This window comes from Rhynchophorus ferrugineus, unplaced genomic scaffold (genome assembly GCF_030347505.1).
Source record: "Rhynchophorus ferrugineus isolate W39M unplaced genomic scaffold, kcgeb_rfMv2 rfM11, whole genome shotgun sequence".
Lineage (NCBI taxonomy): Eukaryota > Metazoa > Arthropoda > Insecta > Coleoptera > Curculionidae > Rhynchophorus > Rhynchophorus ferrugineus.
The window spans coordinates 6,891,919-6,918,865 of NW_027472590.1; the positions used below are offsets into that span (position 1 = coordinate 6,891,919).

Consider the following 26,947-nt stretch of genomic DNA (forward strand, 5'->3'; position numbering starts at 1 on the left):
TATGAAGTAGTTATTTGGTACTTGAACGTTTTCACATAATATTCCCAGTTTCGGTAATTTCGCACTGCGGAGATTATTGAAAAAATGTAAAAGAGTTCCGTTTAAATCGTTTTTGTTGTAGTATATTTATCACTTTGGTATCTAGAAAAGCTGAACAGATTTGGAGGATATATTCAATTGTTTTCTTATAGAAATTGCTATAACTGTGACGTAATATTATGGCAATTACATTAGATAGCGTAATACTATATCGCACCCAACATAGAGTGCCTAAATGAGTATTGGTAATTAGCAATTGTTCCTATTATCCTAACCATCCTAAACCTACGCTAATAATCCTAACATTCATAGGAGACATGTCAAATTTTCATAACAATCTGAAATAATTATAATCGAGCACCTTGAATTTATGGGTTATTTGACAAATAAATACGTATCTACCATAACAGGTCAATTGAAAAGTCCCCCACCTGACACATAGATGGCGCTACTAGAATTAAATCAATATTTTTTTAGTTAGCCCTAACACTCAAAAGATGTGTGTATAAATTTGGCAGCTGTCGGATCATTAGTTTATGAATTACAGCATTTTGAGTGAAGCCACTTTTGTTATTGTGGAAGAAACGAATAAAAAAGAATTTCGCGTGTTGATAAAATATTGCTTTTTGAAGGGAAAAAATACAGTTGAAGCAAAAACTTGGCTTGATGCAAAGTTTCCGGACGCTGCCACAGGAAAATCAACCTTCAAGTATTGGTATGCTATGTTTAGACGTGGTGAAATGAGCACCGAAGACGGTGAACCCAGTGGACGCTCAAAAGAGGTTGTTACCGACGAACCACAAAATGATTTTGAATGACAGTAAATTGAAATTGAATGAAATAGCAGACACTCTAAAGATATCAACTGAACGTATACATCATATCATTCACGAATATTTGGGTATGAGAAAGCTCTGTGCAAAGTGGGTAATGCGCGAGCTCACTTCTGACCAAAAACAACGACGAGTTGACGATTCGGAGCAGTGTTTGAAGATGATCAAGCGTAATAAACCCGAGTTTTTGCGTCGATATATGATAATGGATGAAACATGGCTCCATGGAATGGACTGCACACGATGAACCCGCCCCAAAGCGTGGGAAAACGCACCAGTCGGCTGACAAGGTTATGGCGTCTGTAGCGCATAGAATAATTTTCATTGACTACCTTGAAAAAGGAAGGACCATCAGCAACAACTATTACATAGCGTTATTGGACCGTTTCAAGGACGAAATCGCCGAAACAACGGCCGCATTTGAAAAAAAAGAGAGTACTGCTTCACCAAGATAATGCACCGTGTCACAAGTCAGTGAAAACGATGGCAAAAATCTATGAATTGGGCTTCGAATGGAGCAATCCACCGTATTCTCCAAATCTATCAGGACCCCAGCGACTATTTCCTGTGATTCCTGTATTTTGAAGCAAAGGACAAATCGTACTATAAAAATGGTATCGAAAAGTTGGAGGGTCGCTATAATCAGTAATAATATATATATGGTATAAAAATTATTTTTTCTATGTCCATTTTGAATCTGTTAATGCTATAATAGTTTGAAAACTATGAAATAACTCGTGTAAAATACGTATTGTACTTTTAATGTGATAATAACAAATCCACAAATTGGTATACTTGGGAATAAACAGGCAGCTGCCGCCACTCATCTGCCGTCCACTCTCAACTACCTATCGAGTACACTGTATGTACCTCTATCCCATCAACAGAACCTTTACCAGAGCCACAGTGCGAAAACGCTGGGACGTAGAGGATGTATTAAATAAACTTTTTTTAAAATAAAAAGTGACTTTTCCAGTCTCCTTTCTGTTCCCTACACGTTCCCATGCAGTGAAACTCAATCGTCTGAAACCAGGACTCTATTACTTCTAAAACAACCATTTGATACCTTCAAGCGCTACAGCCAGCTCTGAAATCTGTGACCAATCTCCAGTCTCTGTCTTCTATCTCTTCAAGAGTCGAACTGAATAATTTTAGAAACACTCTAGTCAGCGACAATAAGATCAACTTATGAGATTCAACTTATAAGTAAATATCAAAATAAGATGTCCAAAATATTGAGTCCTTCTAAATGATCAGTGAGTATTGTTGATCGCATGTATATTTACTGTACACAAAATATCCTTTTCTAGAAGTAGTTTAAGCTCTATTTATACAGCCATTAATGGGATAAGGTTCTTGGAAGATATAATATCCTCCCAGGGTAGAGTTTTAACTTGGATATTATACAGTGGGAAGGAATGAAGAGTTCAGGGAGGAAAATCTGAACGTAATGTGTAAATAAGGAACATTATTGCTTAAAATAATACTTTTATTTGATATGGTGGTTTTAATGTCAATTATTGGGCCCTAAACTCAAAACGATTTCACCTGCATTTGAAATATATGGTCTAAAACAAGTAAATTATCAACAAATAATGGTTATATTTACAAATGATGCTTACTCGACATCTATTCCAAATTCTTGAAGTATTCTGAAAGCATTTGTGGTTCTTATTTTCTTTCGCTTATCATGCGGATATACTAGCTTTTTAATACCGAACGTTCCGATAACATATGCACATTGAGAACATGGAAATTTAGTAACGAACATCGTATACAATTCCGAAACCGATTTACTATTTAAAGAGTTGAGTGCATTTATCTCTGCATGACTATCTGAAAGCAAATAGTAGAAAAATCACAATAACAACGTTAAGATAGAGTTCCAGTTTTACCATTTTGATAACCGAGCGAAACAATTTTTTGGCCCGCATCTATAACACACACTCCCACCTGGTTGTTTCGATCAAAAGTCCTCAAAGCGGTTAAACAGGCTAATCCCATAAAATAATTTGTTCCTTCCAAATAACATAGTCGCCTATGATTAGAACATCTGAAGTAAGACTTTCAATAAAGATTATATAAAAATACGTTCAATATCTCACCCTTGGCTATCCATTGCGCAGAAAGCACTCTTCAATTAACTGAACGAGAGTATCACTAAATAGTAAATAAATACGAATGTTTCACTTTATATAGTCAACGTCCACTTTATACAGTCACTATCATTAGTAAAATATCGAATGCAGAATTAAGTAGTGCATTGTTTATTATCTTTATGCACTATTCTCTATTATGTAAAATTTTTAATAAGTCTACGTCAGATCTTGTATTAATTTTTTACATATTCAGTTTAATAGTTTTTCATATTAAAGTACAGAAAGATTATATTTACACCTAACACAATAGCAAAATGAATAATAAAAAGAGCAGCACTAAATACAAAAGTGGTAATGGGGTTAGTATTTAAAATTGTTAACACAATTCAATTTCCCTCGTCGTCTCTTTCCACTAGTTCCATGAAAGCCAACCCGAATTATATATATATAGTCTATTCAAAGTTATTTTGTACATACGTCATCTAAATTTGTGACGTCAGAACGTCGCAATGTTGCCGCATCAACTCTGAGTTTTAGTTCAGTTGGGCTTTGATATATAACAAAATTATAATCTAAATAAAATAAATAAACAAAAATTATATCAAATATAATTTGTTTTAACATTATAGTACATCTAAAAACACACTACAGTTAATTATACAGCCACAATAGTTCAAAGCCGGACGACTGTGACAGGCCCATTCGTTTGCGTGTTTGGACTAATCAGACAGCATAGAATAAAATGAGAAGAAAAATACTGTCTGATTCTGGAACGAATTGACATCGAAACATCTTGATGGCGTATATACAAGAAAACTTTGCCCGAAATTTCTAGATTTTTTTCATGAACAAAATGGAAACCGTGAAAAATTAAATGACAACACTTACTATCTATATCTATATTTCTTAGAAATTTTACTTCGATATTCATTATTCTTCTTCGATTCATTATTCCGTCATGATAAATTTTCCTTACTCAAAAAATGATTAAAGAATTAACATGCATCAACTTAGTAAAAATATATTTTGAGGCAAGGTCCGAAAGTCGAATTTTTTTTTAATGAAAAAACAGTCTTGAGCATATGTTTTACTTATCTACCCATACCTCGCTGAAATACACCGTATACTAAAACACAATGTATGAAGATAGTATACAATTCACACCCTTTATTCACCCGACGTAGTCTAAACCTATGATAACAAGTCGATTGCGACACACTTTTATGGAACATCATGGAACTACCATCTACACAAAACTCAATACCACAGGAAAAAAAACGAAATCGGGCTAAATTTGAATAAATAATTACGTACGACAATAATATGCAAAAAAATGATACTCAAAGCACTCAAACGCTTCACAAACAGTTCCAAATCCCGCATTCACGCTAAATAAAAACACGCTAAGACAGGATACGTTACTCCTCAGTCATCTCCGGTTTTGGCTCCTGCATAGAATATATCATAGAAAAGAATGAACCGTACTGTCTTCCTTTTCTAATGACATCGAATAGGTATCAACATATGCCAAAATTTAATGATAACAAGAACAGAGAAGAAAATGATTCTTGTTGTGTTGGAAGTAGTCAAGTCACTAATGAGATTTTCTTTCAAGAATAGTAGCAAAAATTGTAGTAACTGGTAATAATTAGACATTTATTTTAAACATAACATATTTTAGTAATGATTTGAATTTTATTTTATAGGTAAGATGTAGCTAGAATTTGTCGAGAGTAAAAATCGAAGAATGTGAAATTCAGAAAAGAAGCAATTAGACAGCATTTTGCTAAGATGCAAGAACAGTGCACAGTGATACTAAGAAATAATTAAATTTGCTAACAAAAGCAGACCTGGCTCAAATAAACTAAATATAAAACTATCAACGACGCCGTAATGATCTAATGACAAGGAAAATACAATGCACTATTATATAAGAGTATAAGTAAATAAATTATTATCTTGTAAAAATAATGATGTATTGACTAAGATTTCATTCGACTTAAAAGTACGATAATCCATTCATTTTAGGCTAGTAAACGTACAATGTTTCACAGAATAATCATTTTAGTCGACAAATAGGCAAAATGAAATCGACAATCCGTATTCTCATAAAAAAATATTCACCCTTTCTTTGCACGGCATCAACCGAACCAGAACGCTCTCTAAAGTGGCAACTTTAAAAAAATGCGAAAGAGGAGCAACTATTATCATCCCAAATCTTTAAACTACAGCTTTAGTTCCAAGTATACCCGTTAAAAAAAAACTAGAAGCATCCAGGCTAGATGATGAAGATAAATGAAGTCATACCATCAAACAGGAAAGCCTTGAATCTTCAAATGAAAACACAAATAGTAGTCTATACCGCCACTTTAACGTTATGTATTGTTTTTTTTTTGGAGCTTTTGTTTAAGGATTTCCTCGCTTCAGCAGCGGTTGAATATTCAGATAAACATGAACATATCGAAATAATGTTTTATATTAACGCACAGCAAATAACTAAAAAGAGGAGACCGATATCGCGATTCTAAATGGCCCTCCTTCTATATAAATGTTATTTTCGAGTGATAAAAATGGCAATCCGTCCACGTCCTATCGATGAACTGACGTGAAATTGATAACTTGTCCCTGTAAAACCAGAATGTTCACTTAAAACCCCCCACACATTCCCATATGTCCGACTGGTAATGGGTTTTTTATACCACTACCCTTCGTAAATTTCTTGCCACTCGCTTCGGAACGTACATTATTAAAAAATCACGGGTAGGAGGGTTCATCCTATTTATATCGTTCAGCAAAAACCAAGGGGTTAATGTATAGGCATCCATTTAAAATAACCCCAGAAGTTTTATAACAAGTTTTTAACAGACATATTTATTAAAATAACACATTAATTATCCAGCAAACCTATATCAGGTATATACTTTAACTTTCGTCTTATTCGCCAGATTTAGGTTCCTCTGATCCTTGAGCGGCCTGACCTCCGAAAAAATCCATTCCCAATTTTCATCGGTCGAATTGCTATTAACAACAGTGGAAACCTAGATTTTCCCTGCATAAAATCGCGTTTTTCTTACTGAACAACAAAAATTATTATCAGTTGATTGTTGTTGAATTAAATATCAGCTGCCATTTTTGGTTCGACTGATTTTACTAATTTTTACCAACGACTGCTTCAGTCGCTATTTCGGTCCGACCGGATTTGTTACTATTTACTACCGACTGTTTCAGTCGTGTACTTTTAGTTACTATTTTTGGGGCTACTAGTTTCATTCGACTGATTTTTAACGTTCTGGCTCTGTCGTCCTAGCCGCGACGTTGTCAAAAATGTACCCAATTTATGCTGACATAGATTTATATATAATATATAAAGTTTTATGTTTTTTTGGTAGTTTACTTGTAAATAACAATATATTGTATATTAATAGAGCACCTTTTGGAAGGATATTTTTGTTTATTATTGTTTTGTAATAGGGTAAAAAGATTAAAATTGTGAATGATATATAATAAAATACTTTTGACTGCTTTCAAGGCAATAATAGGCAATTATTGTTTAAAAATATTTCCCTTCAATGACAAATAAAGCAATTAGCAAAATAAAAAATTCTGGTAGTTATTGTGCGATCATTTTTAATTATGTCATGGATTAGTTTTTTTTATGATTAGATATATGTTTAATTTTTAGTACTTATGTTTATTGTACATCTTTGTTTTTGTTTAGTATTTAGGTTTTGTTTAAGTTCTATTGTATTGTCTATATTTATTATAGTATACTATTTAAAAATAACAATTAACATATTAACACTCCTTTTTACAGATCCATAGAACATTGAAATATAAAAGTAATTCTACTTCGTTTAAAATGAAATTATTAGTTGCAAGTTAATAGTATTCAGTGATTACTATTTCCTTTTCTATTTTAAAGTTAGTAGCTAAAGGAATATGTACATCTCTGTCTCGCTTATACTACCGTTGAAAAATATAAGCATATATAAAATGAACTGCTCCAGGCAATTATCTCCGTCCTTTCCTCTTTCACAATTTTTACAGGAAAGGCAATGACGCAAGCAAGCAAAAAAATGACGTGCATTGGCTGTTTTATTGGACTACATGTTCGTTCTATTATCTACGTAAATTCATATTACAAATAGGAGTTTGGCAAAAGTTTTAAATTTTCAACCGATCTGTTTATAGACGTAGATTATTGGTGACGCCCAGTAATCACGATTGTCGACAGATGTACGCTCCAGTTCTAGCCACCATGCTTTTTTCGCCGTGCCGCCCCGAAGCAGAAAAAACCCCTTCGGAACAGATGCCCACGCGTTTGGCTCATAATTGATGAATTATAGCAGGCCTAGCGCCCAAAAAAACGACGGCTTAATGAGGTGACATAATTTCGTTGGGGAGCCTGACGAAATCCACTATCCATATACGGTACAGTTACCGGATCACATCAAATATAAAAAATGCGAGTGTGGAAACTGTTAATTATTAAAAATCGGTGAAAGTGTTTTTTTTATCAGTTAATCGTTACATTTACTTCAAGATACGTTAAGTGCGTATAAATATATTTAATTATCGAACGTTTAAGAGTATATAGGCTGAATTAAGTAATAATCTAGTAGAGCATTATCTGGTGAATATGGCAGCATATCTTGGTATTTGGACTTTAAATAAATTTCAAAGAGTTTCAAGGCACATAAATGATATCACCGTTCATTCGTTCACCACCTGTTGACAGTAAGCTTGAATTGGTGCCATGCAGACAAGAGATATAAAAATAATCATGACGCATACGCTCTTTCTTGTTGTTGATTCCTAATCAGTAATTCCGTTTCCACATCAACTTCGACAACAATAAGTAATCGAAGTATATCGCAAAGATGTAAAGTTAATGGATTAAAAGTTACAAGGATTTTTGAATCGAACAAATACGGTTATTTTTTTCAGAAGAATGGGTAGGTTATTGCTGTTCCCATAAATTTCATGCATTTTTCAAGCAAGAGAGACAAAATACATCTTTTCGACCTGAAATAGATCATGTGCCCAAGATAACACACAGTAAGAACTGCTGCCAAATACACAATAACTCTACAGACAGGTGTAAATATCCTACGCGCAGAAAATGGAAATAATAAATCATCATATAAATCATCAATAGTAACGTCGAAAATAGTTAAGAAGACAATAGAAAGAACATCCCAGATATGACCCCTAATTAATCTACTACTAGCTATTAACGCACAATGCAATCCGAAACCTAAGAAATTAAAAATTCGCAAACAATGTATTTTAATCCTTGAAAAATCCTCGAACTTATTTCTTTGTGGTTGTTTCATATTGTTAGAGTCAAAAAACCCGAAATTGTTAGCTGACCTAACTGAAATCCTTATGCCAACCACCCATGTAATGCAATTTAAAACAATGACTAATATATAACATCAAAATTGGTGTCACTTAATAATTGTATTGATAAGAATGCAATACAACAAAACAAAACGATTACTACTGATTCACCGATTACTTACAGTAAAAGTTAATATCGCAAATATCTCAATATAGCAATCGAGATAAAAATTTTAAAAAAACTATCATGAACAAATCATGATTATTTAAGGCACACATTTCGAAAACGCATTCATTTCTGCAGTGATTACAACAAAATCAAAACGACAATTATTTACAACAAAATGGCCCATCAAGGGTAAGTTTATGTACGTGTTTTTGTATATCGTTAATCGAAAATATTATTTTAGAAATTCTAATCAACCACGGCAAGACTATTTGAAATGGGAAGACTATTTTATGGGATTAGCGGGTTTAGCCGCCATGAGGAGTAAGGACCCAGTCACCCAAGTGGGAGCTTGTATTGTAGGTCCGGACAACAGCATTGTTTCGGTTGGATATAACGGAATGCCAAATGGAGACGACAAATCATTCTCATGGGGTAAAGGATTCGAAAACAATTTGGAAAACAAACATCTGTTTGGTAAAATTGACATGGCATTCAAATAATATTAATGTAAAGTGTTCCTTTTGTTGTCAGTGTGTCACGCGGAACGAAATGCACTCACCTATGCAAGAGCCAACTCAACGGATCTAAAACTTTGCACCATGTATGTAATTCTATACCCATGCAATGAATGCGCAAAAGCTATCGCACAAGCTGGTATTAAAAAAGTGGTATATTATTCAAACAAACATGAGAAAAAAGTGGAAACTATAGCTGCTCGCAGGATATTTGAAAATCTTGGTATTTCTATCGAGTAAGAATAATTTTATATAATGTAGTACCTATTTGTCAGTCATTTGTTTTTTCAGGCCATACACTACACCCAATAAAATAATAGTAATTGATTTGGATAAAATCAATAGGACATAATGTTGTTCGAGTACAGTAACGTTTAATATTCAAACATCACAAGTACTTTCTTATGTACTTGCTACTTAAATAATTTATATTTTTTAATTATTTTATTACATATATATGTAACATATTTTGCATCACATATTATAAGCCATCAGAATTAAATGAAATAGAATAGAGATAAAAACAAAACGTTTTCCTTTTTATTTTTTATCTCCTATAGTGACTCCAAATAAGGTTTTGCGATTCATAATCTTAAAACAATTGATTAAATGAAAAATTGAATTAATTTAACAAAACTGCGACCAAAGAATTACCCTTTCTTTGAAGGGTGGTCTAAGACACTATAATTAGCCCTAAGTGGTACCGCTGGAGAAGAAACACAAAAACAACTAGTCGCATATATTTTTTTTACTCTTTGTGATTTCACAATCTGCCCTATAGGAAATAAGTATTCCTTATGTCTATATTATATATATACATATATATATATATATATATATATATATATATATATATATATGGCACGTAGAAAATCACTTCATTAAGCGATCTCCTGTATAAAATAATATCTTAATTAATTCTAAAGCTTAATCTAAAGTCTATATATGTCTATTATATCAGAACAGGTGGTGTTAAACGTTTTAGTCTACGCACTTCACTATCACGTCGCATATTTACCTGGTTAGCGAGTATGTTGGGATGCACTGACACCCTTTCGAAGTACTTCACATAAACACGTTGAATTACACTCGTTATCGGTTCAAGAGGAATATCGCGTTGTATCACTTTATTTGAAATATAATACGGAGCATCAACAATGGCACGCACCACTTTATTCTGGAACCGTTGATGATGGATATATTAGATTGGCTAGCGGCACCCCATAGTTGGATTCCATATGACCAAATAGGCTTGAGTAAAGACTCGTACAGCAACGCCTTGTTATCCAACGATAACGTGGATTTGCGCCCGATGAGCCAATACATTTGATTTGCTTCTTCCAGATTAGGAGTCTATCTAAGTGCATAAGTTATTTAACATGCTCTGCTTGGGGGAGTTGACGATGATTGATATTCACTGGTGGACATGTTCTTCTACGCAAGGTAAACGTTACATGGGTGGATTTTGTTTCATTGACTTTAATGCGCCATGTCTTCAACCATAGTCAAGGTAGTTAACTTATTAATGGGATTTGTGGACCAAGAACAGTAGCTATAATATTTGGAGATTTTTAGGAAAATTTTACTGCTTTCATATATAGTTATGGCTTTTTTGTTTGGTTTTAACTATATAGACTGGGTTTGATCTAAACGATTTTGCTCTTTTTTATGTTTATTTTTATTTATATGGTTCTTGGAGATCTTGTTAATTGTTCAAACATGTAAATATATTTAAATATGGTGTTTTTATAAAAATAGAAAGGCATATAGAAATTATTTTTATTATTTCATTTTATTCAATAATATTTTAAATAAAACGTGTTATTTCAAAAAATGTTCATTGTTTATCTCTCTCCTTATATATAGTTTCAACATTAAATCAATTATTTATCATATTTGTGTATTTTTATTTATAAAAAATAATGATAACGTGTAATATGATGTTTTATAAAAATATAATAGTTGGACATATATTAATTATGTTTTTATTATTTCGTTTTATTCAATACCTTTTAAAATAAAATATGTTATTTCCTCTCCTTCTCTGTTCTAAAATTAAATGGAGCCAATATGGGCATGCGCCAAATTCGGAGATGTTGCGAAATAATGTATCCTAGTTATCATTAGGAAACAATATATTGCTACAAAAATGAATAGTTAACCCTATTCAGTCAAGTAGAAATCTATGGGGTGCTTCTACCAAGTCTAATATAGCCATCATTCATTCAATGGTACCATAACAAAGTATTGAATGCCATTGCCGATGCTCCGTACTATATCTCTAATAAAACTCTAATGATGCTCCGTGCTATATCTCTAATGAAGCTATACAACGCGATATTGCTCTAGAACCCATAAATGTTTATGTTAAATACCGATCTGACTATAGGACACATATAGACATTAGAATAAGGTTTAGGATAAGACTACCTAATTAAGATAATAATGACTGGAAGTAAATATCCCATTCATCTCTAATAATGATTAAAAAACTTTTATTGTTTATTCGTAAACTAATATCTAAAAAACCCAGAACGTATGTTATTTACAAATTAGCAAAATGGTAGAAATATATCTATTAGAATATACTAAATGGAAATTTGTTACGAGCTTAAAATTATATTTATGATACCAATTATATGACGTCATTATCTGTTCTTAAAACCTTATCAGTAAAAATACCCTTAATAAACGGATACAATGCAACGTATCATAAATTAGTTATCAGTTGGAAAACCATTAAAACGTATATTGACTTCAATGTAAACTTGAATTTTACAAAAGCCAAAAAAGAATGTGAATTGGAAAACAATAATATAATATAAAACAATAACTGATTATCGTAATATAAAAATGGCTGACACTCAAAACTGATAACAAATATGGAAAACTCATGATCTAAGACACTTAATAATGTAATTATTTACAACTTACAGTTCATTGTTAACCATAATCAACTTTTGTTATTGTGAAAAAATGGATAAAAAGGAACTTCGAGTATTGATAAAATATCGCTTTTTGAAGAGAAAAAATACAGTTGAAGCAAAAACTAGGCTTGATGCCGAGTTTCCGGACAATGCCCCAGGAAAATCACCCATTAAGGATTGGTATGCTAAGTTTAGACGTGGTGAAATGAGCACCGAAGACGGTGAACGCAGTGGACGCCCAAAAGATGTTGTTACCGACGGAGAACATCCACAAAATTATATTGAATGACCGTAAATTGACATTGAATGAAATAGCAGACACTCTAAAGATATCAACTGAACGTGTACATCATATCATTAACGAATATTTGGGTATGAGAAAGCTCTGTGCAAAGTGGGTGCCGCGCGAGCTCACTTTTAACCAAAAAGAACGATGAGTAGATGATTCGGACCAGTGTTTGAAGATGATCAAACCCGAGTTTTTGCGTCGATATGTGATAATAGATGTAACATGGCTCCATCATTTCACTCCAAAGTCCAATCGACAGTCATCCGAGTGGACTGCACACAATGAACCCGCTCCAAAGCGTAGAAAAACAGTCGGCTGGCAAGGTTATGGCGTCTGTATTTTGGGATGCGCATGGAATAATTTTCATTGACTACCTTGAAAAAGGAAGAACCATCAACAGCGACTATTACATAGCGTTATTAGACCGTTTGAAGGACGACCGCAGTTGACGAAAAAGAAAGCTGCTTCACCAAGACAATGCACCGTGTGCACGTATTCTCCATATCTGGCCCCCAGCGACTATTTCCTGTTATCAGATCTCAAAAAAATGCCCGCTGGGAAGAAATTTTCGTCAAAAAAAGAAGTGATCGCCGAAACTGAGGCCCATTTTGAGGCCAAGGACAAATCGTACTACAAGAATGGTATCGAAAAGTTGAAGGGTCCCTATAATCAGTGTATCACCCTTGAAGGGAATTATGTTGAATAAAAAAAAATAATTTTTCCAAAAAAATGTGTTTTATTATGGTAGGCCGGAAACTTTTCAATTGACCTGTTATTGTAATGTACTCTATATTTCGCTCAGTTATATTTAATATAATAAAAAAATGTCCCATATTCAATAGTTTATTAAACTTTGTATATTTAAAAGTATAAATTGTTTTTTATCAATTTTTTTTATATTACGTTTTAAGATGTTGTTAGTATAATATATTATCATTAAACATAGAAAATTGTATGAATTCTCCGTTGAAATAATATTACTAATGTAAATTTTACATATACCTAAATAAAATGTATTTTAAACTTTTATTGCATTTTTATTTTTACTATTATTATTATTATTGCTATTATTGTTATTAAAATATTTTAAATTTCCCGCTACTCATATTAGCAGTCGCGCCCTCTGATTGCAAGTGAACATTAAACTTGCACACAGGTAATGCATGGGAGATACCCTTCTAATACCTCTATATGTTGTGGTTACAATGAATGTTTTAATTTCTCATTTGTCAGTAAGTTTTTAGTCCTCATATGGGACATAAGGTAAAGTAGAAAGCAATAGATTAATAAAAGCCAAAGATGGGCTATCTGTAATGTGAGATTCCAGAATATTACATAAAATGATAGTTTGAAATAAATAAATTTATTAACAGGCAAAAAATATAACAGCTACTCTTTTAAATATTGAATAGTGGAATGAATAAACAAAGAGAGACGGAATTTTTAATCAAATAACTACGCATAGATAAAAACTAATAAACTTAATACGAAATAGATTAATATAAAGGTATTTGAAGTAGACTGATTCCTAATATCATACAATAGACAATAGTGGATGAAAAATAATAAACAATGCACTATTTAAAGCTGTCATCGAGATATCACTAACAAATAAGATATCCGAAACGAACGTTGAGTATATAAAGATGAACAATATCAATTTCAATAGTTTTTGGGTGATTAAATAGTTCGACGGTGTCTTCCACAACATGACCGATCTAGGGTAAGATATCAAACTCTCATATACAAGCTCATCCCCATGTCATAACTATGGCAACCCGAGATCCGTTCGCTCTAGTAACGATAATTTGATTTAAATTAGCTTTTTAGTAATGAGACCAGAGCAACTTTTAAGGGGAAAACCGAGGGGTAAGTTATTTTTTAAGATCTCTAATACAAAGTGAGATCCGAAGTGTATATCTAGTCTGTTCAAAGTTATTTTGTACATGACCGTTAAATGACATAACACTTTAGTATATACACGTCGGATCTCACTTTGTATTAGAGATCTTAAAAAATGCATGTATGTACATTTTTTAAAAATAGCTTACCACTCGTTTTTTTTTCCTTAAAAGTTGCTCTCTTTTTGTTACTAAACTGCTAAATTAAATCAAATTATAGTTATTGGAAGGAGTGGATCTCGTGTTGCCATAGTTATAACATGGAGTGCATCTTGTATTACATGTATATATATGTAAAAATTATAACAAGGGAAAGGGTTTAGAAACACAAAAACTATTTATTTACTTGAAAAACATGTCATAACTATGCCGAGCGAGATCCGCTCGCTCTAGTAACGATAATTTGATTTAAATTAGCTTTTTAGTAATAAGACCAGAGCAACTTTTAAGGGGAAAACCGAGGGGTAAGTTATTCTTAAAAAAATATATACACGCATTTTTAAGATCTCTAATACAAAGTGAGATCCGACGTGTATATACTAAATTTTTGTGTCATTTAACGGTCATGTACAAAATAACTTTGAACAGACTATATATACACGTTGGATCTCACTTTGTATTAGAGATCTTTAAAAATGCATGTATGTACATTTTTTTAAAATAGCTTACCACACGTTTTTCTCCCTTAAAAGTTGCTCTCTTTTTGTTACTAAACAGCTAAATTAAATAAAATCATAGTTATTGGAAGGAGTGGATCTCGGGTTGCCATAGTTATAACATGGAGTGCATCATATATATGTAAAAGTTATAACATGGGAAAGGGTTTAGAAACACAAAAACTATTTTACTATAATTTACTTGAAAAACGTGTCATAACTATGGCGAACGAGATCCGCTCGCTCTAGTAACGATAATGTGATTTAAATTAGCTTTTTAGTAATGAGACCAGAGCAACTTTTAAAGGGAAAACCGAGGGGTAAGTTATTCTTAACAAACTATATACATGCATTTTTTAAGATCTCTAATACAAAGTGAGATCCGACGTTACTAAAAAGCCAAATTAGATCAAATTATAGTTATTGGAAGGAGTCGATCTCGGGTTGCCATAATTATAACATGGGGTGCATCTTGAATATATATATATATATATATATATATATATATATATATATATATATATATATATATATATATATATATATATGTATATGTAAAAGTTCAAACATGGGAAAGGGTTTAGAAACCCAAAAACTATTAATTTACTTGAAAAACGATTTTATTTAAAAGAAAAAAAAGGCGACTGGTTGAACGGCTATATAAAGTAACATCTCATTCGTAACACCATTCTGAACAGATGGCCCCAGTGCAGTAGTACTCGTGTAGTATACAATATCAATAGCTCACTTCATATACTTCAATATCGTCACTGCCTTTTGTCAATAATACAATTCTTATATACAAAAGCCCTATTTCAGAAGTTCTAGTCAAGACTACCTGAAGGACGACGACTATTTTATGGCATTAGCTGGCCTGGCAGCCATGAGAAGCAAAGACCCAAATAACAAGGTGGGGGCTTGTATTATAGATTCGGACCAAAACGTAGTTTCAATTGGTTATGTAGATGGTAAAACTGGTAAATGAATTTTAATATTATTGAGTAATACTATTTGTTCTTAGTGTGTCACGCTATCATCTCGGCAAAAGCTAATGTAGCCGATTTAAAGACCTGTACTATATACATTAACGCATACCCCTGCGTAGAATGTGCAAAGGCTATCGTACAATCAGGCATTAAGAAAGTGGTGTACCTGCAACATGGTCAAAAGAAGCGTAAAGAAACGGCACCCGGCAAGATATTTAAAGCATACACTCCAAGCAACAGGAAAATCACAGTTAATCTGGAGGGATGATATACATAGCGTAGAGAGGATGACGAAAACATTAAAATACAATCACTGTATCAAATAAAATTATAGTTTAATATTATAATGTTTCTTATTCGTCCAAACACAAATAGTTTTTCCTTCCTGGATCCCCGTTCCCACATCATCGGATATCGGAAAAATTTAAGTATTTCTTTCAATAAACAATCAGAAGCAGTACAACAACTTGCACTAACATCTTGTAAATACCACAGAATTTAGTTAGACATAATTTCGAACAAAACATTTTCTGAAGAATACAAACTCGTAAACATAGTCATCACTTCTTAGTGAACAAAAGCTTTATAGGCAAATTTATTAGATACCAGGGTTTGGCTCTATTTGGCGTTTTCAGTTCGAAATTGGACTTTTATAACCATAGCCTTACCTTCTTCACAACGTTTTTTCATTTCAGCATAAGTTGTGTACGGTGACTTGGAAATTGGGTCCCGGTGAAAAGATGAGGATTAACCCGTGAACATTTTCGTGCGACGATTTATCCCCTTTTTAGTGTATCGATCAACTTAGTTCGACTTTCGGCCATGAAGATTCATCCTTGGTATAAGGAATTTAATCGTGGCCGCAGCTCATTCATGGAAGCCAGAAAAGATTGTTGCTGAGCGGGAAATCATATAACAACAAGATCGTGTAAGTTAGAATAAGATTTTTGCATTAGTATGGCGAGTGGCAATAAGACATGACATGAACATTTCGCTGTCAAATTATTTGTTCATATTAGATCCCGCATAATTTGCCAAGAGCTTGAAAAGATGTTTGCTGCAAAGAAATTATTAAGAAATGCAGTCGTGGTACATCAAGAACTGTCTACACAGGTGACTAATGAGCCCCAAACAAACCAGCAATCCACTGTATGGGTGTTCCAAGACGAGCCAAAGCCGACAGAAATAATTTGAAGTGAAGCACTCTGAAGCAAATGGTAGTCTTTTCTTCGGAACAACTTCGTGAAGGCCTATTTTAAACGTACCTCAGTTAGAGTGGAACAACTGCAAAAATATATTACTCAAAATATAAATGGGGACCCTCGTGTATGCCAAAGGTTCCTTTTTTGTTCTTGAAAATTCAATGAAAACCTAAATAAATACATTATTCAGATTCAAAAAACTTCTCTGTTTTCAAGCTTAGAAAAATAGTCTATTCAAAGTTTTTTTGTACATACGTCATCAAGATCTTTAATGTATTGCCTGGCGCAATTTATAAATTCGTTTTAGGATCAGACAATATTTTCCTTCTCATTTTATTCTAGTTAAAAAGAGACACAATGCTGTCTGATTAGTTCGAACGCGTAAACGAATGAGCCTGTCAAAGTCGTCCGGTTGTCAGACGTATGCAAAATTCTTGAAAACAATAGGTTATAACTCTAACCTATAAACTACTGTGACTGTATAATTAACTGTAGTTTTTGGATGTACCATAATGTTCAAATAAATTATATTTGATAACATTTTTGTTCAATTATTTTATTTAGGGTAGAATTTTGTTGCATGTGTTGTGTTTTGACGTCACAAATTTAGATGTTGTATGTACAAAATAACTTTGAACAGACTATATAACGAACAGTATTATTGCAATACCTTCAACAAGTGGTGGTCAGAAGGCTCTAAATATGGGCAATACACTGGATGAGATAGAGCTTCCCATCCACCATTTTCCAAATTAATTTCCTTACTTTTGAATGGTTCTTCATTGTTCGAGCGTTACTAAACGCAGATTTACTTATGAGCTCCCATGACCGTTGCCAAAGTTATCTGACACTCTTGGCAAAACCATACTAACTATCCATCAAAGTTACTGATTGGTGTTTCAATCATCGCCCGATGATTTATATAAACACCGTATCTTCTGGTATCAAAACCGACCATCACCTTTGATCTGCATCAAGTTGAACAGGTTTCTTCGGGAACCAACATCAAAACCAACACCCTCACATTTATAACTTCGTGCTGATAGATCATTTTGATTTATTTGATTGTCCGATCAGATTATTGCAAAAGCAATTATCGAAATTATGTTCGTCGCTACGTTAGCACAACTATCCTCTGTACTAACGCAGAGTTTAAACGCTATACGTCATTTTGTTTATTTCAAATAAAGGAAAATATAATGGTTAATTATATGGGGATGTTCCACAAATGGTAATATAAATACAAGTCCTGAGAAATATTGTAGGTGACTACAAGACTGATTACTTACATCGAGACCTTCAAATAGCCAATGTCACCCAGGAAATCAAAAGAATTGGAAGGAGACATGAGTGCACATTTTATCTTGTGTAGTGTAGTGAGGTGCATTTAATAAAAAAACAGCAGTGTTAAAACATAAACATTATTACAGCAAAGACTAAGATAGGCCCTTTGGGCCATCCTGTTCTGGATTACATTTGATCAATATCATCAATTTCATTTTATATATTCTGATGAAATATTTGCTTATACTACGAATATTATCGGATAGTTATAATAAGTAAATTGGTAAAAATATACGAGATCTTCAGTAAAAATCGAAGCAATTTCATACAGTTCTCAGCTAGCTACTAACTTTTTCATCTAAGTAATAATACCTATCTACCAGTATATCTACAGTAATATAATTTATCTACTTTTGCCAACAGTTTCTAAAAAATATCAATACAAACGAACGGTTTAAGTTCCTTCGAAGATTGCTCGAATAATTTCAAATAGAACCCAAATGATTAATAGAACCCGAGAAAATACCTAATTTACAGAAGACATAAATATTTTTTCTTTCGGGCAGCGCATTCTCTCACACGGCTCAACCAAAACGTGACGAAAATCCGTGAATTAATGTACACCCTACTCGCCATATTTAGCCCCCTCCGACTAACCGATCTCCTCAGTGAGCTTGGACAATATGTCGTATATCCCTTCCATATTATAATTTGTTTTCCACCTGATCCTACTAGTATTCATCTTCTTTTTTGATAAATTTACTGACATCACTTTATTCAGATATGGAATCCACCCTTTAGAAGATCAGTGGTGGACATGGGTAGCATTTTTTCCCGATAGATTCTGTCAACTGCTATTACGAGCTGATAGTTGCTCAATGTCAATGCTCAAGTAGAATTACGGAAAAACCTAAAAAATGCTGTAAAAGTCCTCTAAGTAAAGTAAGTATTAACTGCAAAATTAAACTAACTATAAAAAGAAACTCAATAGATGGATTCCTCCTGAACTGAGAAGGAAACGCTTAACTGGATAAGAATCAACCACCATGAGCTACTTCTACTTGGTCAACCTATTGATTCTCAACTGTACTATAGGCAAACTAGAGAAAATTAATGGAAAGATAACTGTGCGAAATAGAATAGTGGGCAAGGCATCTGTCATTTGTTTGATAGCCGTACAGTTCAGACATACCTTCCTCCATGTATCACTTATTCCTATTCAGAACACAACTTTCTCAACGGAATAAAGGCACTTTTAAAAGACGCCAGAAAAAGCCAACAACTTGAATCAGTCTTCAAACCACAATCTACAGACGATTCATCGATAGCAGTATGGCTCTGGCCGATAAATGATGAAACATCGCCCGTAATGATGGAGCGTTCAATCGATATTCATACTATAATATATCAATTGAATTGTACCTAAAAAACTCCACAAACTTGTTCCTTCATCAAACGTTTTCGCCCATTTTTTTCTTATTGATCGACATAACTTATTGTACAACCTAGTATTTTGTTCTCTCGGCGTGAAACGCATAAATTAATTACGGTAATTCGTTTAAAACCACCCCGCAGATGCCTACTACCCTAAAACTCCAAAATAGACAAACGAAAGGTGTGTCTACAGTCCAATCTTCTCGGCTAATGACAGATAAACATGTAGATTATTTGGGGTCGCCTATATGTCGTCATTTATCAGATATATTATCCCTTGATAGACTAAAATAAGGAAGAACTTGTTAGAGGTGTGAGGGAAACCGAATTACCCTAACGAGGACCAACCACCGACGATCCACCACCACCCCCCATGCTCAACACTACTATTAAAGGGAACCAGACGGTAATACGGGGAACAAGTGAACCAGAACACACCGCCACCTTCTAAACTACACAAAATGAAAAACCTAACAAGTTATTCTGTAACGTAGGGAAAACAAAAACAATATTATATATCTCCTGATCATTTTATTTATTATCCCAAACAATACAATTGCATGTTGAGTTAATTGTTAATGGAGCACCTTAAAATATATGGTTAGTGGTATTAGATTAGTGCAATAAACAAAGATACATGGATACAGTGTAAAAAAACGCATTATTGCACAATATTCAGTGTTAGTTATGACATAGCCGTTAGTGGAAAATCATTGGACTTGTTAATCGTAAAATAAATACAAACAAAAACTTAAACAAGGCCGATCTGCATCGAAATTGTTTTCGTAATCAGCCGACTTGATACATTATTCTAAAGTCAAAGGGATCATTTAAACCCCACGCATTAATACCCTGCAGCGCCTTTCGGATCTACAAATAAATAAAAATAGCACTAATCTCCATATTGAACTAAACAAAATACTCAAAGACCGGGCGAGTTCTTCTGAACACTATCCGTCCCAATACACCTGTCGTACAAAAACAAAATTATTATTATTTCTAAAAAAATAAATAAACAAAACAGACAATTACATCTTGTTCCACGCTGTTTATTATGTCACGCGCCTCTCCCCTCCGGCACCTGTATAGTGAGGTTAATTAAATACCTGTGCTCATTAAGATAAAATTGTTCGTACTTTACATGTTTTAATCGTTTATTTCCGACTCGATAATGCAATCGAAAGTAATCTTGTCGGACATGTTTTCTTAAACCTATCGAGAACGTATTTCAGACTAAACACCGGAGTACTACTCACCAGTTGTAAGACGGTGTTTACTACTTCCTTGTTGGACACTTGCCCCACTTCAATAAGTCCAATTAACACCGCGAATTTAAGGCTATCGTTCATAGCCATTCGCACTACCTCCTCGGGGTGCTTGATGTCACTTAAAGGCGGCTTCGTTAAATCCGCCATTGCGAAAAATTGTTTAAAACACGTATTCTCACCAACAAATAAACAAGAAGCACTACATTTACACAAAACACCGAGAAATTTCCAGTAAACGAACACAGCACGATACACTTTCTGCCATGTTGGGTTGGAAAATGACAGCGCCGGTGAGAGCACTGATTTCCTGATAGGGTTTTTTCATTCCAGCGCAGCGAAGGGATGCACTGTTTACATATTATTTGACGTTGAACAGCTGATTTCGGCAGGTTGATGCCAATATTTTAGAAAACCATTGGAATCCAATATTTCACGTTTCAGTAAACCATTGTTTTCTATTAAGGTGTTATTTTTGATTTTAAGTCGAAGTAATTTTACAAAACAAGCGATCATATATTCGATATAATATTGATTTTTTTTTAGATAAGATTAAAAAAACAATTATTAAAAACCATTGTTTTAGATGTAACACAAAAATAACCTCTATACTATATAGCATTATAAATATAGTAAATTCAAATAAAATTGGTATTTGAAAATGACCAAACAAAATGACACCTTGGTAAGCCTGGCAACGTGGCACGTATCTGTGTTTTGGCTTGGGTTTTTAAACAGGGTTACTTAACCAAAATATAAAAGTCCTTTTAATTTGATGGTTATTTAACGATATTTATTTAATTTTGTCCAGGATTAGTGATCGAAAACAGCTAGCGATGGATAATTTGAATGGTTTACGTGACGCATTAAATGAAACAAGGTTTTTTATTGTACAGAAAAATATATAAACTATGTAGGATCTATCCTGAGTCTACTTTTAGAGATATCACGAAAAAGCGGTTAGATTATCTAGAATGGGAAGATTATTTTATGGCGACAGCATTTCTGGCCGCTAAAAGAAGTAAAGACCCAGTCACTCAGGTAGGTGCCTGTATTGTGAACGAAGACAAAATTATTGTTGGAGTTGGTTATAATGGGATGCCGAAAGGTTGCCATGATGATGAATTTCCATGGAACAAGAAGACAGAGGTAGATAATGACAATAAACATTTATATGGTAAAGATGTAGTATTCTAATGTTATATTATAGGTTAACTTAGTCTATTTTTAGTGTGTCATGCAGAATTAAATGCAATCATTAACAAGAATTCTATGAACTTAAAGAATTGTACCATGTATGTGGTATTATTCCCATGTAATGAATGCGCCAAAGCTATCATACAGTCTGGTATTAAGAAAGTAATATATATGTCAGATAAGAAAGCATCAAAAATAAAAACAGTAGCTTCAAAAAGAATGTTTGAAGCAGCTGGAATATCATATCAGTAAGTATATATGTTGAAATGCTGTTTTTTATTTACTAAGGCATTATTTGTTTCAGACAATTTATACCAAGAAGTAAAAAGATCCTTATTGATTTTGATGAAATTAATAACTAGCAGTTAATCAAAATGGATGTATATATTTTGCTCCTCGAATTGGATATATGTATAAATATATACGTAGTGGAAATGTTATTTTTTTATCTCAAATTATATTTTTACTTTTATATAGACAAATATACAATTTTTAAAGCTATAATTGTTACTAGTATTTGATTATTATTTTAGGGAGCCTATGAATAATACACCATTTTATATTTAACGACATGTTAAGATATAATCGATCTTGGAAACAATTTTTTTGTTGGAATACATACAGTCTTAACAGTAAGAAATCTATACATTTTTCTACTTATAAATAAAATCACATGGAATAACAAAAAACAAACAACAATAAATAATAACAAAATATAACAGGGGAATTTTACTCGGCTGCTACGATAACGAAATGATTACTGCTTTCTGCCGGCAGTGGGCGTATGTCGGATTGTTTCGAAACCTTCCTCTTCCTAATTCGTTTTCGTTTCACGATAGGTACGCTGGCATCGTCCGAAGACTGAGCTACTGCTACACCAACGGGTTGACTCGATTCGCCCTCAGTTTCGTCGACTTCCTCGTCATCAGTCTCCTTTTCCAAGGGCTCGTCGTTAATTTCGATGTCTACGTCACTCTCCTCTTTTGGGGCGGAAAATTCGGAACTGAAATCGAGTGGGGTTATATCCAGCTTTTCCTTTTCGTTTGTGTCATAAACCCTATAATGGCCATGATCACCTACAAGCAGAGAAATTATGTTTGATGCTGGGAATAACGAAACAATTCAATAACCATTCGGTTTAAATTACAGTATTAATGGTTGCATAAACGTAATATATTACATATTGAAATATAACAGGGTTCCTAAAGGAATTATTACACTTTTATATATATATTATCACAAATAACAATTGTGAAAATAAATAAAGTTTCAAATACAACAGGGATATAAAATATTTATTTTTTATGTTATTTATGCCAAGATTAATTTATAACCATAGTAAATTGAAATTTTTTGAATATTGGCATACTTAACCATATATATAAAACCCCGTTAATCACTTATAATAAATGAGAATTTATACTAACCATGGCCTGCTTTATGTCCGCCGCCATTACCTCCTCCATGACCTCCAGTTTTTCCACCGCTATGACTACCACTACCATGTTTTCCTCCATGACCTCCGGCACTTCCACCGCCGTGACCTCCTCCATGGCCTCCAGCATTACCACCGCCGTGACCACCTCCATGGCCTCCAGAATGTCCACCTTTATTACCTCCACCATTTCCACCTTTATGCCCTCCAGCCTTTTTACCTCCAGCATTTCCTCCATGGCCGCCTCCGCCGCCTTGAGCACCACCTCCACCTCCTCCAGATCCCTTTTTAAATCCCCATTTGAGTCCCTTCTCCGCGCTATCTTTTTTGCCATATTTATGATTGTGCTCGTGATGATTATCATGGCCGGCCTTTTTACTATGACCCTTATCGTCTTTATAAAAACCGCCCTTTTGTGATTTGGAGCCCTTGCCGTAATGGGACGCGTGACTGCCTCCTTTCTTGTGACCTCCCTTAGAATGACCTCCCTAAATATGAAATCGTTGTAATTTACGACGGTTCTCGACAGTACCTCTCTACTCCTACCTTCTTAAATCCGCCTTCCTGACTGAACCCTCCGTGTTTTTCGGTTTCGCCTCCTTCATGATCCTCGTCGAAGAATTCGGTTTTCTTTTCGTATTCTTCCTTCTTGTGTATGCTGTGGGAACCTTTGGTGCTATGCCCCTTGCTGTGCTCTCCGTCTTCCTTGTACTGGATTAAAAGTAGGAATTGTTTGAGGAATTAGGATTCATTGCCAGACGAATGTTTTTTCTTACCTTGGAGCCCTTCTTTCCACCGTTTTCCTTGAAATGTTCGGCATGATAGCCGTCGTCGTGATGGTGCTCTTTCTTGTTGCCGCCTTTTTCCGCGTATTCCTTGGAATGGTTCTCCTTGTCGTGGTAACCTTTCTGGCCCTTCTCGTGACTGTGATGACCGTCGTATTTCTTCTCTCCCTTCTCGCCGTGCTCTCCATGATGATGGGCGTGGAATTCCTTTCCGCCTCCTTTGACAATTTCGCCGCCTCCTCCCGCGCCACCTGTAGTGATTGCATCAGTATTTTTATTATTAACATGCGTAGCATGCTTATTACCTCCGCCACCATTTCCACCTTTTCCATCGCCGCCTCCTTTACCACCGCTTCCTCCTTTACCACCGTCTCCTCCTTTTCCGCCGCCCCCTCCTCCTTTTCCGCCACCACCTCCTGCTTTTCCATCGCTTCCTCCTTTTCCACCGCTTCCTCCTTTGCCACCGTCTCCTCCTTTACCACCATCTCCTCCTTTACCTCCACCATGACCGCCATGGCCACCTTCATAGTCATAGGCACTATCTCCGAAACCATGACCGTATACCTCCGAGCTTTGGTCGTCGTCTTCAACGTATCCTTCGCCGTCTTCATTTTCTTTATGACCACCATGACCATGACCATCTCCTCTATGACCATGTCCATCTCCTCCATGACCATGGCCATCTCCTCCATGACCACCTCCTCCATGACCATGTCCATCTCCTCCATGGCCACCATGACCAGATCCTCCATGACCATGTCCATCTCCTCCATGACCACCATGTCCATGTCCATCATCTCCATGACCACCATGACCATGTCCATCTCCTCCATGGCCACCATGACCAGATCCTCCATGACTATGTCCATCACCTCCATGGCCACCATGACCATGACCATCTCCTCCATGACCACCATGACCATGTCCATCACCTCCATGGCCACCATGACCATGACCATCTCCTCCATGACCCCCATCATCTCCCCCATGACCATGTCCGCCTTCCTCGTGACTTGTGTCGTCATTCTCGTTATTTTCGAAACTATCAAATCCATAGTGCCTTGTCTCGGCACTTTCACCGCCTGGTTCCACCAGTTTGGCATTTCCGCGAGCCGAATTTTCTTTCGCCTCTTGCTCAGCTATATATTTATAATAATCTATAGCGGCCGGCTTTTGATCCTCGACTTGAACAGATGCAGCTTCGGCCGCGTCTTCGTTCTAGAATACAACGACAAAATAATGACATAGAATATCACAGGATGTAATACGAACTTACCTTCTCATTATTGAAAGAAAAAGCCATGGCAGGTTGAAGGCTTTTTGCGACTTTCTGGTTGACATTTGACGGTGCTGGCTCAGCATCAGATACCAGCGGTGATGGGACCGGTAGAGGTTCAGCTACTGGTTTAGTCTCCGTAGCCGACACTTCCAGATCGGCGTGTTGGTTGATGACCCGACATTCCACACTAACACACACCACCACTAGGCTCACAAACAGCCAACGGCCGATATTCGAAATCCTATTTCTTCTCATTATGTCCGACGATCAGCATTTGATCCGATGTGACCAGAGAGCTGCGACAAACTAGTGTTAACTTTTTTGGGTAGGGGTCTATATATAGCCCCTGAGCAATCGACACGATGGAGGAGGAAAGATCGAATTTGATTTAGTAACTACCGTAAAGAGATTTCGTATTAAATCCAGTTATTTAACTTAAATTAGTGCTAAATAGCAAAATATTAAAAACACTCCGGGCGTTTGTTAACATTAGAGGTATTTCATTTAAATGCGGTTTGTTACAATCAATTTTTTGTCCCCTATTAACAATGGTTCATCAGATTTGTCAATCAAAATTGTCTCAGTGGTGTAGGAGTGTTGTAGAAAAGATTACCTTAATATCCGTTACTTCTTTTTTGATACAATGAAGATAAAAAACGTTTTATTCATTATTATAATTATTTTGATAAATACACAACCTAAATTATTTTCTTTCGTTTATGAAAAGAAATTAAATTATTAAAAATATTTGAGATAAAAATACTTTTTAGGACTGTTAATTTTATATGATTTAATTCCGTTTTTATCACTGGAATTTTAAAATAAGTAGATATCGTTAAAAGGAATAGGTGATCGTAACTTTTAGATTTCATTAAAATATATATTGTGGATTATCTAATACTGCATTAAAAATAAAAGACACATTTTTTTACGTTAAACTGTTAATATTATTATTCCGTAATGCTTAGTAATTTTTTTGGTCATTTCGATTCGAATATTTCTTTGGACACTTTTGAATGTGAAAGTGCCCAAAGTAGTTCTGTTAATCTATTTTATCAAATCGAAAATAGCATGGGTTAAACCCAAAAGAAAATTTAAAAAAGGCCACTTTTATTCTGTTTTTATTACAACAATTTGCTACACATTAACACAAATAATTTAAAAATAGAAGATAAACTTATTGATTACAACAGTTTAAAAACAGCATGTATAATCTAACCATGTTAAAATATTAAATTAAATATTTTTTTCAGGTATATGTCACTGATGTGAATATATTTACTATAATTTTTGAGTTACATTTCGATTA

General features: G+C 34.3%; 6 protein-coding genes and 1 long non-coding RNA gene across 19 annotated transcripts in view; 4 read left to right on the forward strand and 3 right to left on the reverse strand.

Moving 5' to 3' along the window:
- The window catches only part of LOC143204732 (neurobeachin), a 161,964-nt gene extending 140,732 nt beyond the window's left edge, over nt 1-21,232 (reverse strand). For 2 of the 10 annotated variants that reach the window (XM_076417486.1, XM_076417484.1), the window contains exon 1: nt 20,934-21,232. In XM_076417486.1, coding sequence (XP_076273601.1) covers nt 20,934-21,092 — 159 coding nt within the window. In that variant the 5' untranslated portion in view covers nt 21,093-21,232. Of the gene's footprint in view, nt 1-20,324; nt 20,646-20,703; nt 20,759-20,813 lie in introns of those variants that run through there. The other 8 variants (XR_013007661.1, XR_013007662.1, XR_013007663.1 and 5 more) reach the window with 8 other exon arrangements.
- On the reverse strand, nt 2,341-3,132 carry LOC143204618 (deoxycytidylate deaminase). 2 transcript variants are annotated; one of them, XM_076417295.1, is made up of 4 exons: nt 2,978-3,132; nt 2,768-2,925; nt 2,495-2,708; nt 2,341-2,440 (listed from the first exon to the last, which is right to left on the reverse strand). In XM_076417295.1, exons 1-4 carry the CDS (start codon nt 2,989-2,991, stop codon nt 2,386-2,388), a joined length of 441 nt encoding a protein of 146 aa, XP_076273410.1. In that variant the 5' UTR covers nt 2,992-3,132; the 3' UTR covers nt 2,341-2,385. The 2 variants fall into 2 exon arrangements, with proteins under 2 accessions (XP_076273410.1, XP_076273411.1); XM_076417296.1 differs by having other exon boundaries at nt 2,768-2,910; nt 2,978-3,102.
- On the forward strand, nt 8,514-9,527 carry LOC143204430 (deoxycytidylate deaminase). 2 transcript variants are annotated; one of them, XM_076416961.1, is made up of 4 exons: nt 8,514-8,672; nt 8,725-8,957; nt 8,997-9,234; nt 9,290-9,527. In XM_076416961.1, exons 1-4 carry the CDS (start codon nt 8,659-8,661, stop codon nt 9,348-9,350), a joined length of 546 nt encoding a protein of 181 aa, XP_076273076.1. In that variant the 5' UTR covers nt 8,514-8,658; the 3' UTR covers nt 9,351-9,527. The 2 variants fall into 2 exon arrangements, with proteins under 2 accessions (XP_076273076.1, XP_076273077.1); XM_076416962.1 differs by having other exon boundaries at nt 8,515-8,672; nt 9,015-9,234.
- On the forward strand, nt 13,782-16,096 carry LOC143204731 (deoxycytidylate deaminase). 2 transcript variants are annotated; one of them, XM_076417482.1, is made up of 4 exons: nt 13,909-13,937; nt 15,053-15,091; nt 15,591-15,739; nt 15,793-16,096. In XM_076417482.1, the coding sequence occupies exons 1-4, from the start codon at nt 13,924-13,926 to the stop codon at nt 16,023-16,025; spliced, it is 435 nt and encodes a 144-aa protein (XP_076273597.1). In that variant the 5' UTR covers nt 13,909-13,923; the 3' UTR covers nt 16,026-16,096. The 2 variants fall into 2 exon arrangements, with proteins under 2 accessions (XP_076273598.1, XP_076273597.1); XM_076417483.1 differs by lacking the exon at nt 15,053-15,091 and having other exon boundaries at nt 13,782-13,937.
- On the forward strand, nt 16,606-17,499 carry LOC143204734 (uncharacterized). Its single transcript, XR_013007665.1, has 2 exons — nt 16,606-16,685; nt 17,302-17,499. It is a non-coding gene; the product is annotated as an uncharacterized LOC143204734 (long non-coding RNA).
- Nucleotides 21,233-21,634: 402 nt separating the features above from the next.
- On the forward strand, nt 21,635-22,643 carry LOC143204730 (deoxycytidylate deaminase). Its single transcript, XM_076417481.1, has 4 exons — nt 21,635-21,822; nt 21,884-22,119; nt 22,174-22,387; nt 22,444-22,643. The coding sequence occupies exons 1-4, from the start codon at nt 21,779-21,781 to the stop codon at nt 22,499-22,501; spliced, it is 552 nt and encodes a 183-aa protein (XP_076273596.1). The 5' UTR covers nt 21,635-21,778; the 3' UTR covers nt 22,502-22,643.
- A 91-nt stretch (nt 22,644-22,734) lies between these two features.
- LOC143204722 (uncharacterized) lies at nt 22,735-26,018 on the reverse strand. Its single transcript, XM_076417466.1, has 6 exons — nt 25,636-26,018; nt 24,665-25,577; nt 24,351-24,610; nt 24,121-24,285; nt 23,567-24,062; nt 22,735-23,215 (listed from the first exon to the last, which is right to left on the reverse strand). Exons 1-6 carry the CDS (start codon nt 25,891-25,893, stop codon nt 22,869-22,871), a joined length of 2,439 nt encoding a protein of 812 aa, XP_076273581.1. The 5' UTR covers nt 25,894-26,018; the 3' UTR covers nt 22,735-22,868.
- Between the last annotated feature and the right edge of the window lie 929 nt (nt 26,019-26,947).